This window comes from Perna viridis, chromosome 10 (genome assembly GCF_037379345.1).
Source record: "Perna viridis isolate PV_CMFRI_1.1 ecotype Kerala chromosome 10, ASM3737934v1, whole genome shotgun sequence".
NCBI classification, from domain to species: domain Eukaryota; kingdom Metazoa; phylum Mollusca; class Bivalvia; order Mytilida; family Mytilidae; genus Perna; species Perna viridis.
The window spans coordinates 14,405,942-14,423,261 of NC_142454.1; the positions used below are offsets into that span (position 1 = coordinate 14,405,942).

General features: G+C 33.6%; 2 protein-coding genes across 7 annotated transcripts in view; both read left to right on the forward strand.

Annotated features, from left to right (window-relative positions):
• Positions 1-223: 223 nt before the first annotated feature.
• On the forward strand, positions 224-11,893 carry LOC148604648 (spartin-like). Of its 4 annotated transcripts, none has more exons than XM_088551225.1 (7): positions 224-408; positions 4,469-5,267; positions 5,818-6,057; positions 6,881-7,075; positions 8,070-8,231; positions 9,201-9,291; positions 9,702-11,893. In XM_088551225.1, the coding sequence occupies exons 2-7, from the start codon at positions 4,499-4,501 to the stop codon at positions 9,916-9,918; spliced, it is 1,674 nt and encodes a 557-aa protein (XP_088407351.1). In that variant the 5' UTR covers positions 224-408; positions 4,469-4,498; the 3' UTR covers positions 9,919-11,893. The 4 variants fall into 4 exon arrangements, with proteins under 4 accessions (XP_088407351.1, XP_088407350.1, XP_088407349.1 ...); XM_088551224.1 differs by having other exon boundaries at positions 224-353; XM_088551223.1 differs by having other exon boundaries at positions 224-309.
• Positions 11,894-13,780: 1,887 nt separating this feature from the next.
• The window catches only part of LOC148604649 (protein mono-ADP-ribosyltransferase PARP15-like), a 32,788-nt gene continuing 29,248 nt past the window's right edge, over positions 13,781-17,320 (forward strand). The window contains exon 1 of one of the 3 annotated variants that reach the window (XM_088547492.1): positions 13,781-13,910. The gene's annotated coding sequence lies outside the window, so the exon portion shown is untranslated. Of the gene's footprint in view, positions 13,954-15,099; positions 15,238-17,320 lie in introns of those variants that run through there. The other 2 variants (XM_088547493.1, XM_088547494.1) reach the window with 2 other exon arrangements.

Here is a 17,320-nt window from a genome sequence, read left to right on the forward strand (position 1 = left end):
AGTCTTCTTACAACTCTTTCACGAAATAAGTGAAAGGAAAAGACCATCACAGCATTGCTTTAAAAACCAAGTGTCTGATGTTGCCTCGAATATGAATTGTAAACCATAACTATGCACAAAGACGTGTGGACGAGTGGCTATGATCCTGGCCATCGATCCGTTTGTTTATTTATTACACCCTAAAGATGAAAAGGTGGTTTCCAGAAAACTTATTTATAGATTTGTTGACATCATATCATGAGATCTGATGATACTTTTCATTAAGGAAACAAGAAAGAAGATAGTGTAATCTGTATCTTATCATCACACGTAGGGTTTACCATTTTCAATGTAGTATTTTGATCCTGTTCCATGTACGTGATTCATTCTCAGTAGGGACAATCCTTATTTGAAAAAGAATATGTACATGTATGTCTGTAATGAACAGTCATATGCAGCTCCTTTTTTTACTGTATTTGAATAACTTACCAAATGAGCTTGCAATTTTATCAATGGATACTGTATGAAGTTTTACATATTGGCAAAAATATACATGTATCATAAAAAATACATGTAGAAGGACATAAAACATCCAAGTACTGTTACTGTACATGATCCTATTGTGTAACACACACGAAAACAGGAATACAAAGATAGCAGAGTTAAACACAATAACATTAAAAAAAAGCATGCTGAAAATGAGTGAACAAAAAATCATATACATACTGTGGCAGGACGGCCTACCTGCGTTGTAGTAGGTAGTGAGATATATATAGCCAGTTAATTGACTTCGCTAAAGGATTAATTCTTTAGCCGAATCGGTCTGTCACTGGTTTGTCACTGAGCGGTCTAGGGTTCGATCCTCAGTGGCAGAGTATAATTTTGGGAATCAAATCAAGCTCGCCCGTTACATTTGGCGCCCAACTAAAAACCCATGGGGTTTGGTTAGCTATTGAGCTAGTGTTAGAGTCATTTGTGGTATGAAGACTCTTAAGGTGGGGGAAATGTGGCAGGAGGGCCTACCTGCGTTGTAGTAGGTAGTGAGATTTAAATAGCCAGTTAATTGACTTGGCTAAAGGATTAATTCTTTAGCCGAATCGGTTTGTCGCTGGTTTGTCACCGAGCGGTCTAGGGTTCGATCCCCGGTGGCGGAGTATAATTTTGGGAATCAAATCACGCTCTCCCGTTACAATACACACTCTTAAGCACTTACAATTTCATGAACCCCAAACAGTTGCTCCATAAAGAAGGGTTATTTAGGATTCTGGGTGTGTTCACACCTATTCCATGTTAGCCCTGGGTTGTTATGTGTTTTTCATTGTTTAACTTGGTCATTGTACACTTAAGATTTCTGTACAGTTATTATTTTTCTAACAGTTAAAATATGTGCCATAGGAAGACAAATTGTGAGTTGCTTAGGCCAAATAAAATTATATTTCTGCTTTCTGTTACTTATATTTTCCCCAAATTTCATAGAAAACAACTTCAAAAACATCTTTTTTAATCAGCCAGACTTTGTGGAAACCAAAAATTGACTACCATCTGTAAAATGTTGGGTCATTTGGTGGTACACTGTACTTTTTATTTTGTTGTTGTTTGAAAATAAGTCAGTCAGGGGTGCAGAGATATAATTTTATTGGCCTTTTACATTTGTATAAGACTTATGGTCCATTATTTAAGATCATTTTCTGACTGATTGGAATGGTTATTGCAGCAGTGATTGCAATCGTAAAATTTAGGGAGCAAAGTAATTAATATTCATTGACACAAATGAAACTTAAGACAATGTGGTTTTCTGTGTATCACTGCCATTGTATGTAATGACTAAAACAAATCTTCCATAGTAATTTCTTTTGTCATCTGTCAGTTTTTTTATATCTTTATTTTACATGCTTGAGTCTCAACTTGCATGTACAGCAATGATTGATTTAAAAGGAAGATTGTGCATATTGTTTGAAAAGATAGACTCGCACAGGCACACACACTTCATTTAAAAAAGAGCTTATCATGCATACAAGTGTACTTGCACAGCTTATCTCACCCAGTGAATCAGTATGATTAAATACTAGGATAGAACCAACTACTGATAAACATACATTTTTTTTGTGTTACATAAGCACAGATTTTATAGTTTAACATTTCTATAAACATGTATATAATTCATTTATATAGTGAAAAACTCGCATGAAATGAGTATATATGGCAAAACCATACAAAACCACCCTATACCCTTATTTAGGGTTCCTGTGTTGCCATTGACACCAGTAACATTGCAAGTGAGCCAAATCTGGTTAGTACATGTACCATGGTCGGTAGGTTGCCATCCCTTTAAAACATGAAATCTTGACTGATGTTATCTGGTCTCATATGTGGAATAGGAACTTCCTACATGTATCAGTCAATCAAATTGTGACTTCTGTAGTGATGATATCAACAAAAGCATAACACATCCCTGACTTAGAAACTTATTTAATATAAAGAGAATGGATATGATGAGTGTCAAAATATGAACCCTCAGCTGGGATGAAAGTAAAAATAAGTGTCAGCCTAAGGCCACTCATTGGTCTTCAGTTAACGAGGAGGAAACCCTCATACCTCCGGGCAGGATGTAGCAGTCTGTAAAACAACATTAAACAAAGATACAGCGAAATATACATTTGTAGTTGCTCTTTTATACTATAGACTCCAAAAACATAACAGTTAACTTAAAGTGCACATGAAACAAGACATACATTAAATTATTCTTGCTTTATGATTAAATAAACATGGCAATGCTCCAATAAGAAATTGAAAGGGGAAGGGGACATGCCAGTGGAGGAAAAGGCACTTTCTCAAGTTTTAGAAGGCCACTTTTTGCAATGGAATTTTTCTTGTTATTTGTCATTGTTTCCACGTTTTGTATTTGAGTTTTTTTTCAAAATTTTTTACTCATTTTGTATTCAATGCAGAATTACTAGTCATTGCTAGTATACAGTTAAAATAACATAATATTTAGGTGGTACACAACACCTATTAGAGAAATAAATAATTAGTAAAAAATCAGCATAATGTTTTATTATGTGACATTCTGATATCAAACTCAAGGCATCTTAGTGATCATGAGCTTGTATATGTTCATTGAAGTTATTCCCATGAATTTCTTGCCATTGATATAATTGTTTTTTTTTTTTATCAAAGTGAAACACCGCAAAAAATTTAAAAAAATAAGCCAAATAAATTTTAGAGAAGATGTTAGGTGCTCCATTAAAACCATTTTCCCTGAGGACATTGTTGTAAGATTCTGGCCACTTGTTGAAATTGGACATGTGTTTCATTAAATTTACTGCATACCATGATGTAAGATGCTTTTGAAAATGTAACAAATGGTCAGGTTAGCTGCTACCAAATTTCCAAAATCATTACTAATTTTAAGGAATAGTATTTCCCAGGTCCATTTACTACTTGTCAATCATCATTGGATAACCCTGATCAGCTGATTATTTACTGGTCATAAAATCTTTCCCTTATCTATTCGCAGTCACTAGACTTTCAATAATGCTGAAAGAGGGTCAATGCCCCCCTTGACCCTCATTTCCCAAATATTGAACATCTTGGGCCTGTACCTGTTTAGACAACAACGAACACCTTTTGTCAGATTTTTTAAGCATGAAAGAAAAGGCACAAGGGTGTTTTGGGTCAAGTTAAAAGGGCTGAAGGGCACAGCAGCCTTCTAAATTGGGCTAATGAGACCGAGACCACTGCTTGGCTTCTCTTGTAATTTACTACAGTAAAAGGATCAATTTTTATACTCCACCTCACAAAGTGGCCAGGTAATATATGTGATACTCTGAAAAGTTACGTGTCTATCCATCTGTCCATCCCCAACAATTCCCAAATGATAACTTCAGAACGGATCATTTAATTCTTTTGAAACTTTGCAGCTAAATTCTAAATGTAGTTTTCCATTAAGATCATTTTGAACATTTTGCCATTCCCTTTTTTTTTCTAGAAACAGATGACGCCTACCCTACCAGTGCACCTGGTCCATGTTCCCAGTTTTTAGTGGAGTCTGAGTTGCTCATTTGCTTTTGTTACTTTGTATGTAAGTCTGTTTTCCATATCTTTGCCCTGGATTACATTCTTTTGATTACCTCTATAACCTTGGCGCCCTTGGTTACTCTTTTGCCATTACATGGCAGGGTAACACTTAATATTCCTTCAATGCCCTATTTTTGTAAATTGCAACCGCTTTAATATAACAGGCACAAGATCTTTTCAAGGGTAATGGACTATATGAAATTTTTCTTCAACACTTCTCATAAAGAGAAGCATCTTCTGAAAGTAAACCTGTATTTTAGTTCCGTGTACATCATTTATTGATAAGATTTCATGGAATTTTGAAGCAGACCTTGTATGCTTTCAGTCCTTTCTGATATTAAATAATTTAAAATTCAGCTCTCCCCTATCTTTCAAGGCAAGTCTTTTCTATTATTATATTTTTATATTTCAGTGGTAAGAAATTTTGAGATAAGAAATCTTCATGGCATCGTGCATGGAGGCAAGACCCAGAGGAAGAGTCCCTCCACCTCGCCCTCCTGCATTACAAGCAAACACAGAACAGACTGATTTTAAATCTTTACAGACATTACATGATAAAGCCTATAAACACATTGAGAAAGGACTAGCTGATGATGAGAATGAGAATATAGAAAATGCTGTCAGCAATTATAGGGCTGGTCTTCAATTGTTGGATAAAGCATTGAGAGTAGATTGTGAAAAACTGATGGACTCAGAAGAGAAAAAAGATGCTGCCAAACAAATGCAGCAAAAAATGACAAAAACAAAACTACAGATAGAATATAGACTTCAAAGTATACAGGTTCAGAGAAATGTTACATCTCGCCATCCATCAACACCAATGGAATTAGATCAACCTCCATCTTATGAAGATGTCATGTCTGAGTCTGGGTCAGAGTCCATGAGTGACACTACTTTCCAATCATTAGGTGACTCAATAATGAGTGACGAGTCATCTGAAGTTTTTGTTGCTGATGCAACGGAAGTGTACAATATTCCTGAAGGAGTACAAATATTTTTCATAACACCGGAGGGCTATGTCAGTGCACCATCATATCCTAGTGCTTTGAAAATATTTAAATTTGTGAATGAATCAACACCATCTATAGAGCAGCATCCTCCAGCCTTTTTACAAGTTGGGAGCTGGGTGTATCCACTACAAACAGGGGCATCACCGGCTCTTCATGCTTCAAATGGTGCTTATATATTCCCTGACACTGCAGAAAGACCAGGTACAGAAAATACATTAAACAGAAAGTTTAACATATGCAATGTTGTAAAAACATATTTGTAATATAAAAAAAGATCTTTAGAATGACGGCAAAGCATCAGAACAAGGGAAAATATTATTCCACCAACATGTACTTGAAACCTTCTATTAAAAAATTGAGGACATGTAGATAGAAAAAAAAAGAAATGTACTGGCTAATGATTCTTTGCATAAGGATATTGTAAGCCTTTAATATGTATACAGCCAAAAAAGTTAACTTTCAATGTTGAAAGAAAATCTTTACAATAAGTACATGTGTCCTCAGTTGTTCTCAGAATTGTACATACATGTACTTGTGTAAACTAAGTAATTTATATGATGTCATTTGTATTTCAGTGGCACATTGCCTTACATTTAGTGACAATTTCATAAAATTTGTCTTTGTGTAGTTCATATAGCTTCAACCAGTTAACAAATCTCAGCATTTCATTTTCATGTACATGTTTTATCTTGGTTCAATTATTTATATATTTCGTTGAATGCAAATCATATTGTGCATCTTATTTGTTCAGGGTCAGCTGTGGGCTTGATGCTGCCTGACACAATGTCTACTGCTGATAAAGATGTGTTTGAGTCTGTTCTTTCCTCTATGACAATGATGCATCAGGAAGAAGTTGTGGAAACTCCTTTGGAAGAAAGAGTTTTACCCTCAGCACCTGCAGAGGAAAGGGAAACCACTCCAGAGGAACGAGAGGCTGGTAAAGAGGAAGAAGAATCCACTAGTTCAAAAATATCAAAAGGAATAGCTGTTGGTTTGTATTAGTCTAAACAATCGAAGTCCTCTTCTCTTTTTAGTTTTATATTACTAGGTGTATTTCAAGGACATTTAAGTTCTTTGTTAAGCTTATCTTCAGATAAGTTTTAAAAATATGGGACCAGATTTATTTTCTGATATTCTGACATTATAATAAATGTATACTGTAGATATTTTTAATAGCTGTGCTGTCATTGTAGTAAGAAGATTGGGCAGATTTTACTATTAATATAGTTGTTTGCATTTCACTTCAAAATTTCTTAACAATTAACATTGTGTGTGTATTTACATGTAATATACAATTGGTTTTTACAAAGCCTATATATAGTGAAACATAAAAACTTAAGTAGCACTCCAGCTAAGGATCATGCAAAATGTGATTCATGGGTAAAAGCCTACATATTTTTATTTTTGATATTTTGTTTGAAATGTCATATTAAACAGAAATTAACATGTGGTTTTTCATATAACCCGTGCTGTTAGGAGATAAAAATTGTATAGAATGCACTGCAGATTTCAAAATTAAGGGAGATAACTCTGTAAATGGCACTCAATTACAATAGAATCTACTGGATTTTCAATGTGGATTAACTCCTAAGAGCAGGCAGATCTGAATGAATAATTACACATTTCATAGTATAGACCCATGAAACAACTTAATTACAAAAATAAAAATATGTAGCCTTTTTTGGGGTGTATCACATTTTTCAGATTTTGCATGATTCTTACAAAGACAGCTACTTAATCCCTTTCACTGTACATTTATGTATGCTCAAGTTTTCATAATTATATATTGTGTTCTTGATTACATTGTGTTATAGCTTCTAATTGGATATCTTGGGGAATAGAGAAAGGAGCTGAGAAGGCTGGGCAGTATATCAAAATAGGATCAGACAGAATTAAAGCTAAACTAAAGCCTGAAGAGAGGACCAAGGATATCGATCCTCGAGTACAACAGGGTGTTCAGTATGTGAGAAGAGGGACCCATGTGGCTGTCAAAGTTAGTTCTTATGTTGGTATGTATTACTCAATGACTATATGACTGTTTTATGTTCAACTCAGAACTTTCTATTTATTACTTCCAAAATATTTACTTCACATTTTATTTGAATACCCCGCCACATGAAGTGGCTTAAAATACCCTCTGAAAAATTTGTGTCTCCCAGTGGTTTCCAGGAGATAACTTGAGCAAGAATAAATGAAACTGCACAATTCTTTAGTACCATAAAATACAGGTTAAGTTCAATTTTCAGCAAAATTTAGTTTCCAGGTTAAGCCATTTTGAACATTTGCTGTCCTCTTTTTCCACCATTACATGGCAGGGTATTACTTAATGTTCAATTTGCCCTATTTTTCACAACATCTACTTTAATGAATCTTTAGAAGACATTAGTGTTGTCCAATCAGTTAAAATTATCAACTGATTATCTATGACTATTGTCAGTACCAATCTATTAAAATTAGACCTTTCAATTGTTCCATTTAGTCTAACAACACTCCATTCTACTTTTTGTTCATATGACCTTGATGAGCTAATCAGAAAGGTCATCAGAACAGAAAGTAAAATGAAGTGTTGTTAGATCCTACATGCAGTGACTGAATGGAACATTGATAGGTCTAGTTTTAATTAGATTAGGTCAGTGGTAACTGACCAATTATCTATTGTAATTGCTCTTTCGTTATCCTAAGCTAAAAACTAAAGTTTAGCTTTACTATTTATAAAGTTTTCATTTAAATGTTTGCATATATTTGAACAATGAGAGATACAAATACTTGCACAACTTATATTTATCATTTTTTTTATTTCTACTTCATTGATCAATATTTTCACTCAAAATCTAAATTAATAAGATATTAATTAACATAATAAGATCATCTGTGAACTCTGAAGTCTTGTGCAGTTGATGTAAAGGTTCAATGAACTTTGTTGTATCTACCTAATATCAGTGATTGCTATTCCTAATTAACTGATTAAACTTTCCCTGATACATGTATACATGTATTTTGTAGTAAAGAAGCTTGGAGAAGCAACAATGGCTGTAGGTAGAGAAGTTGCACCTCATTTACGTAAACATGGTGAGAAGTTATTGCCTGACTCTATGAAAGGCAAATCTTCAGATGGCAAGTCTAAAGTGGATGGTGTTCTTGATGTAGCTGGAGCTGGACTAGCAGGTAAGGCAACACAATAAAGTACATTTGTTCTCAAACCAGTTTAAATGTTTGAAATTTGAATGTAGGTCAGGATGCTCATCGCAATATTTTTTCCAGTTTTAAAGTTCAACATTTAGATCCAAAGGTTGGACATATGTTGTGTGTTGAAAGTGTGGAGGTGAAAAATAAGTACATGAAGTTGCATGCAATATCCAGCTAGGTTTACCCTCACTTGTACAGGAAGTTGATATAGGGCAGCACCCAAATTCACTTACAATGTATGTGCTATCTGTATTAAACAATGCATCAAATTTAAAATCAATTCCTCCTTTTGGAGATGAGATTTTTTAGATGAAAATGTTCTCTTACATTTCATGTAGTGAAAAGTGGCAAAGTCACACAAAAACAGGAGGTTAACATAAGACAGCACCAAAAATTGCTTACAATGTATGACTACCTATACATGTAAAGCGATAACCAAATTTGAAATATATCCATTCATTGGATGGATGCCTAGGTTTTTGTGATGAAATTTTTTTCTAATGTTTATATAGTGAATGATAAACAGAAAGTTAATATCAGAGAAAATCTGAAATTTCCTACAAGGTTTATCATATTCGTATAAAGAGACACAGTAAATTTGAAACAAATCCATCATATGGAAGTCAAGAAAATTGCAACAAAATTCAAACAAACAAAATGATGGATGGACAATCAGACAATGTGATTTAAATACCGGTATATCACCCACTCATTACAAACTTTATCTCCACTCACACTCATGGGCTTGTTGAGATATTTCACATGATATTAAAAGCATCAAAATAGAAAGTAACTATTTGTCTATATATCTTTATTCTTGCTTCATTAGGCTACTGGTACTGTTATTAAGCAGGTGTCGAAAAAGATTTCTTTTTTCATCTTGTTATCTTAGATATGACATTGTACTTATTAAGTCTAGTTATATTGTTAACTTTATTTACATTACAGGATTTAGTACGATATACATGACTTTAGAGGCAGCCGCCAAAGCTCTTGGTAAAGGCATAGCAAATGAAACTGTCACCTTAGTTGATCATAAGTAAGTCTAAGAGAAAATGCTTTTATAAGGTAATTCAGTAGGCAACCTTTTGTAATATGTGTTGTAGGCTATTATACAATTGGAAAAAAAATTATCAAACTAAATAGGGTTGTAGGGTTTTGCCAAGTTATTTGATTGTCTATTATTCCTTTGCTAGTGGCAATGAAGTTTACCTACTGTCTGTCAGTCTTCCATAAAACCCTAGAAATGATAAAGAATCAGTTTTTATTGACATATTTTGACCATAATTTTGAGAAATATCAGTAAACACTTGGAATTCAGTCATAGGTCAAAGTTCAAGTTCACAGAGTTAAGTTTTATATAGCCAAGGGATGCCACACTATGAATTGTACAGGCCTATGGAAGTTGCTAAACTATAATTTGAATCGGTTATGTTATATTTTATTTAGATATGGAAGTCAGGCTGGACTGCTAACAGAGAATGGACTATATGCCATAGGAAATGCTGCATTGGCTGTTAACAATGTAGATAATCTTGGCATTAAGGCAGTAGCCAAGAGGGCTGCTAAAGATACAGGGAAGGCATTATTAACAGATGTGAAAGACAGAAAAAAAGGAAATGTAACTGCCAATATTGATTCTGTGTCCTACTCTAAAAAGCAATAGCAAAAAGGATTTACTGGAAATTCTAAACTTACTCATTGACTGGTTGAATTGGTTGCTTTCTAGTACCAGTTCTTAGTGATTTGAAGTAATTGTTATGTTTCCCAACAACAGTCTGAAATTTTCTGGATGACTGAAATGTTAAATGATTTTGTGTCTTAAGGTATGCTCCCTTAAAATTCCTCACTGATGTAAGGAGTGAATGTCATGTAATTCATCGTGATTGATGACTGTCAATAATAGTCCAGTCAAAATAAATTTTAAACTTAATCAAATTGCAACAGAAAATGTTTTGATTCAAATATGTAGCATTATGACCTAAATAAACACAGAAAAAAAGTCTTGCAAAATTTAACGTGCAGAAACCTCAAAATAAACACTTCAAATTTCCTATGGAAATCAATGTCGGAAAGAGGAGATAACTCCATATGTATAATGTTTCTTGTTCCTTTTTATCAGTTTTATGTAAAGTATGATACTTAGATGAAAGTTTTTTTTCCTTATGACTCTTTCCCATAATTTGCTGCACATTATAAATAACATTTTTTAATAGGATAGACATAATTAAATTTTTTTAATTACAGAAAAATGCCTTTTTTAAGGCACTTCATTCATTTTTAATTAAAAAAAAATGTATTGTTCATGCTTTTGTTATAAACTTTTAACCACAAACAGTAGAATAATTACTTCATTATTTTCATCAAAATTGTAATTTTTTAACTTCATTATCTCAAAAAATGTACACATGGTTTACTACTTAGTTTCAAAATCTAAGTTGTTGCTTGGTAAAAGATAAAACTCTTTTTAAGTTGTCGATAATCCTCTAATCAATGCTGAAAGGTCTACTATCTCCACATTTTATTTATCAGATAAAGCATAATTATAATTTTGTATCAAATTTTATTGTTATTTCAGCCATTTTGATAAAGTTAACTCCCCTTTTTAAAGGTAATTTCTGTCAGAAAGTTAAAATGCTTATTGTGATGTTTCTGTATGTTAGATTTAGTTAGACTTTGTTGTACTTAGTTTGGTCATAATGCTAGAGCTTAGAACTCAAATATCTTCTGTTGCAATTTGTTTAGATTAATGGCAAAAAATTGATAGATTGACTGGACTATAAACATGCACTTCAGCAATGTGTGATACTCAGTTATCAATTTAGTTTTGTTTATTAATTGCCTTTTTTTATACTGTTTTTGTTTGTAAACTTTATACGTTAAATTATGGAGGAAAACATTATCTTATTTAATCTGTTTGTATTTTAAGTTTTAGTCAATGTGTTTTCTTTTTACCCCGAGTCACCAACAGTGAAAGTAGGTCTAGTAGTGACTCCATCCATCTGTCAAATGGTACCCACATTGTTTAATTTGTAGCGCAAAAAGTATTAGACTATTATGATTAAAACTTTGCCCTATGTTTATATACATATTACAGAGAAATGTGTTTCCTACATTTTTAACATTTTTTGTCACTTTATGTTGTGGACTGTATCTACTAACTTGTACACATTGAAGACACTTCTGTATATTCTCTTATAGAAAAATGTGTCACAAAAAGTTATGAAGGTGTGAACTCATTAAGTTAATTTTCAGATCTTATATGTTAATCAAATGAAGTACAGTTCTGCCTTAAAACCAGGCAGAGGCTTATTGTTAGTGATTCACTCATATCTTAATCCCAGAAAATTTTGATATGGAAGAGTACAGGAAAATTTCCCGCCAGAATTTTTACAATTGAACCAGTCAAAAATTATTTCAAGACATATAGCTGATCCAAGGAAATGAACACAAGAAGAGCTATTTTAGGACATAATAAATGTGTTTGAAGTTTCATTGATTATCTTGAGGTATGATGAATCACTCCCTGCCTGATTTAAAGACAGATCCCTGGTTAAGTTTCCTACTGTGATATACAATAATAATTTTACATACCTGAAAACCAATTTGTTGACTTTATTCTAATAAAAACTATTGTGTAATTTTTTAGTTACAGTTAAATTGCCTCCACCAGTTGTTTTTGTTATTGATATTAGTAAATGGCAAAAGATTCTCAGCTATTGATTCTGTAGACATCCATACATTTTTTTCACTCATATGGCAAACTCCACTTAAAATATTGGGGGATGTAATGTGATTATTTTTTCGCTATTCTCTAATCCCGAGGTAATGGAGGTAATGGAATCACCTTGTTCATCCATCATTCTGTCCATCTGAAGTTCCTCGCAATTATCTCAGCTTCCAATGGATGGATTAATTTTTCAGATTTGGTTTATATAGATGGGGCATACATTGTAAGCTTTTTTGATTGATGTTGGATATCAACTTCCTGTTTTGTGGGACTTTGCCACTTTTCACCACATTTTGTATATGGTATGATACAGATAATTGACTTCATAAAAATCTTTGCTGTATTGACTTCAAATTTAGTGTATGGCTTCTTATAAATATATATCATATAAATGTATCTAATTCCTGTACAATGGGGGTATGCCTAACTTTATGTTTTGTTTTATTTATCTTTTTGTCACACGTTTCTAAGATTTTGAAGTCTAATACATGTCACTCAGAGTATTTAATGGTATTGATATTCTTGCACCACATCCTTATACAAATCCTGACTACTTTTTTGACTGACTCAGCTCAAAGTTCATTAGAAAGGTTCTGTATCAGAATGTGAATAATATAGAGGATATAGCAGTATGTACCAGTCAATCACATATATTGGAGAATCCAACTTGTATAGTATAAAAGCAGTATTTACAGTAGTATCACACCATATCATGATTGACACCACAATTTAAAAACAATAGAAAAAATTTTCGACATCAAGTACCTGTGTTTTCAACATTTATGGCATTGATTCATGTCACAGAATGTTTCTTTACTCTTAAAAGGTAAAACATGAGGACTTATGCAATTTTTCAGCAATATCTTCAAAGTATTTTTTTCAAAAATGTCCACTGCTCATCTAAATCTATTTTAAAACTGATTAAGAGTGGAAGTCATAATATGACATCTTGTATGTGTTGGAAACATCCTCTTTAAAAGTTATGGTGGAGTACATGTATTAAAGAGTAATCAAGGGGCACCAAGATTTTAGCAGAAATCAAAAGAATGTAATCCAGGGATAAAGACTAGACATGGAAAACAGTCACACAAAACAATGAACATAAAATAACCAAAAAAACAAAAAAAATACATACAAAAAAACAAAAGGAAATGGGCAACTTAGACTCACTAAAAACTGGGAGCATGGACCAGGTGCACCGATAGAGTTGGTGCCCTCTGTTTTTTTAGGAACACCTGCCGAGTTGCTCTTAAAAAGTCAAGTCAGGAGTAGACGAAAGAGGAAAGGAAAACTATTACAAGTTGAACAAATCAGTTTCAATGGTGCAGATGGATACACCGTAATGGTCTATAAATACGAGTTCATGATGAAAAAGTTAAAGATTTTTTTTCTTGCTAAATTTTTCCTGAACCCTGTAAGGAATTGAGCCACACCCTAAAAATCACTTTTTCAAATTTTTGGTCCAATTTTGAGATGTTTTTTTTTAATCATTCATACCCGAATTTTTCAATTAGATTTCAGATACAACTATATTTCAAATGGTTTTCGAGATATAAGGGGTCACATAAAAACGTATCAACTTGTTTAATATGTCCAATTTTGTGGATTCCTTATATCATAATCTCTTTTGGGATTCAGTGTCCGAAGCTGTCCACATTTGCCCTAAGTGAAACAGAGGTCAACACGATGTGCTCTCGCAAATCCCTTTATCGTTATTTTCGAGGTAGTGGAGACATTAACATTTTTACTTGTTTCCCCGTATTCCTATCTGGCGGGAAATTATTATCTCCCCTTAAGCCTATAGTTCTACTTTCGTTTCGACAAAGAAGTGATATTGCATATCTGACGAAGGAAGGCACTCTGAAAGCTTTTACTAACTCTAATTAGAATATAAAGAACGATATTGTCATTTCATGGAGGTTTATATGGTATAATTTTGCTATTCATTTCGTCTTCGACAAGGCAATTAAGGTATGTACGTACACTCAGGTGCCAAAAGTTCGTCAACTTTCACATAGACGCTAGTCCGGCCACGGCCCCTTTTAATTTTTCCGATACCGATAGTGACAATGTCAATGCATGTCAACTTTGTAATTGTTGGTTTAAAAATAGTAAAATAAGTAACTTTTATGGTGACTGGGTCAAAAATGACGTCATTTTCTTTGTTACGTCATTATTCGCGTGTTTGTAAACATGGGGAAGAGAGGTAAAGATCTTGATGTTCAAACCAAAGAAACCATTCTATCTATGGTTAGGAGTGGATTTAAGTCGTCTAAAGTGGCAGAAATCTTGGAGATACATAAGTCTACAGTTTCCAAAGTTTTGAAGAGGTATAGAGAACGTGGAAACAACGAAAACGCACCAAGGAAAGGACATCCCAAACTTTTGACAGTTCGCGGAGAAAACGCATTGACAAGGATTGTAAAGAAAGGCCGCCGGAAAACTTTGAACGACATAACAGCGGAACTTAATAGTGATACACATGTGAAACTGTCTCGTAGAACAGTTCAACGTGAATTGAAGAAGCTTGGGTATAATAGGAGGACAGTAGCGAAAAAACTTGGAGTACGCGAGGTTAACAGGAAGAAACGCCTACAATTCTGTCGTGGAAAACTACATTGGACAGCTAACCGTAACTGGAAGAGAGTTATTTTCAGTGATGAGATGACTATTGTTATAAAACCGGATGGTAAAGTGAAGGTATGGAGAAAACAAAACGAAAAATGGCGTGGTTATTGTCTTGGATATCTGAATCAGGGCCCGACTCGTAGTCTGAAGCTTATGGTTTGGGGTACTATTACTTACTTCGGACGAGGACTGCTTGCATTCGTTGACGGAAATATGAATTCGGAGAAATATATCAAGACTTTAGATGACTTTTTATGGCCTGTTATCATTAAACACTTTCCGAATAATGACTTTCAGTTTATGGATGATAACTGTCCCGTGCACAGGTCCCGAGAAACCGAAACTTGGAAGCAGCGAAATGGAATTCAACCGTTTTTCTGGCCACCACAGAGCCCGGACTTAAATCCGATTGAGAATGTTTGGCTGGTCTTGAAAAATCACATAAAAAGAAACATTTTTCACATTAAAGACACGGAGGACCTAAAACGCGAACTTTGGAAGGCCTGGAATAAGATCAGTGTAACATACCTGCAGAGCTTATACGGAACATTGCCGAAACGTTGCCGACAAGTGTTAATGTCTAAAGGATTTATTACAAAATATTGAAGTTTTATGTCATAAATAAAGGTATGATTTTTAATTTTTATTGTGACGTTTGTTGTTTACAATAACGCCATCTTGAAATAAAGTTGACAAACTTTTGGCACCTGAGTGTATACGTACATTTAAGTAAATGGCAGAACTTTATTCGAAATATTTATGCCGTCCTGGGAAGCGAATTCTGCTTGGTCGCCTCCATGAGTGAAGCACAAACGTCAGATTATAACATGTTGATAAGCTCATGCTAAACCTGTGTATTAAATACACAACAACAAATAGTAAAAGATAAGAAGTATAAGTACAGTAGAGAAATTTGTCTTTTATAATAGATAGTGTAAATAAAAGTCCTTGTTGAGAGGAGGATCAACTTCAAACTTAAATAAGCACAAGCTTATTGTTAATTTAAATTATGAATGAGTCATTCAATTAATCAAAATGCATTTGGCATTCTAGCTAGCAGTGCTCCAGTTTGTATAATTTTCAGGTTTGATAATGGTTTACTAGTACATGGAACACCTAGATGATTGAACACAAAACCCTCATAATACTGCATAATTGAACTACTCACTACTAGTTGGCCCTTCCTAGTTTCCAAATTTTCATGTCGAAATTCAATATATCGACCTCCAGGCAAAACTGTCTCACATCGTCCAAACTTAAACCACAATTGTTGAAATACTTAATCCTGTCCTTAGATGCATGAACCTGTCAACTAGCTTCAACTATTTCTCCGATTTATTAACTAATTATATCCCCAGTGCTACAAACTGTGGGATTAGCCACCTAAAAACACAAACATTAACATGAATGTCAAAGTATTGACCAGCATGCCCGTGTAATGCAAACAAATGCTCCATATTTTATGAATGCATGATACATTGTGTGATACATCAGGATGGGTTTAGGGGCAGGTCTAGATCTACTCTTTTGATTAAAATTTGGCACAAAAAAAAAAGAGGCAAATAAAACCATGGAACCCTGTCTTATATATTTCTTAATTGGAACCTCTCCCCCCTTTTTTGTGAAAATTTTGATTCACCTGGGCTTGCATGAAGTATCTGAAGATAACTCTTTCAATTGGTATTCAGCATTCGTTTTTATATTTCCTCTCTAGGATTGTTATCTCATAGGGTTTTCATTTTTAACTGTTGTTGTGCTTCTAAGAATCAAGCATTTGTAGGCAGCTTGAATATGTTGACAATGAACAACTAGTTTATTCTGGTAAATGAAAAGAAATGAACATGTACTAATAAGAGGTTAGAGATCAGCAAATTTTAATTGGATCTGTATCCATTTCACTTCTACTCTTGAGGAGTGATCACAGGGAACCTAATATAATTGGATTATTCAGGTTAACAAGATCATTGTTGATGAAACCAAATTTATCAGCATATTAAGTTCGCAGTAAAAGTTGTTAATTGGCTGGATTACAAAATATAATAGAAACCTTTAAAGGGGACTCTAAACTATCTGTATTGAAACCTTAATGGCTTTACAAACCTATAGGGTCTGGTGACTGCTATATCAATTATGATTTCCGATCTAAATTGATATTAATACAAAAAATGTGCCAGATTGGTCTGAAAAAAAGTTATCAAAACACACATTCTTCCTGTTTAGAGCTATCTATGTTTAATATTGTAATCTTAGAGATATTGTAGTGATAATTAAGTAATCCTCACACAATGAAGAAAGAAGTTTTGCATATTGATTATATGTATGTAGCTTTAAAATTATAGATATCTTTTGTTACTGCACTTAAGTTCTATGAAAATTTTCTAGAATAATGAGGGGCCTGATGTGGGGTGGGGGAGGGGTGTCTCATCATGATTCACGAGTTAATTTTTTTTGTCAACCACGATTCACAGAAAATAACTTTCTGTGATCACGGATCTCGTAAATATAAAAAGAGTATCCCCAATCAATCTCGATAATAGAGATTCAGAAGCTGGTTGTTTGTTTTATAGATTGGTTCAGTTAAGCTACAATCAAATACATTACTGGCTCATTACTTGTTTTACATGTTGAATTCTCCCAGGTTCTAAATTAAATCGTGCCACTTCAATTTTTTAAGCCAAGAAAGACAACTCAATGGAACTCTTTATTTCCG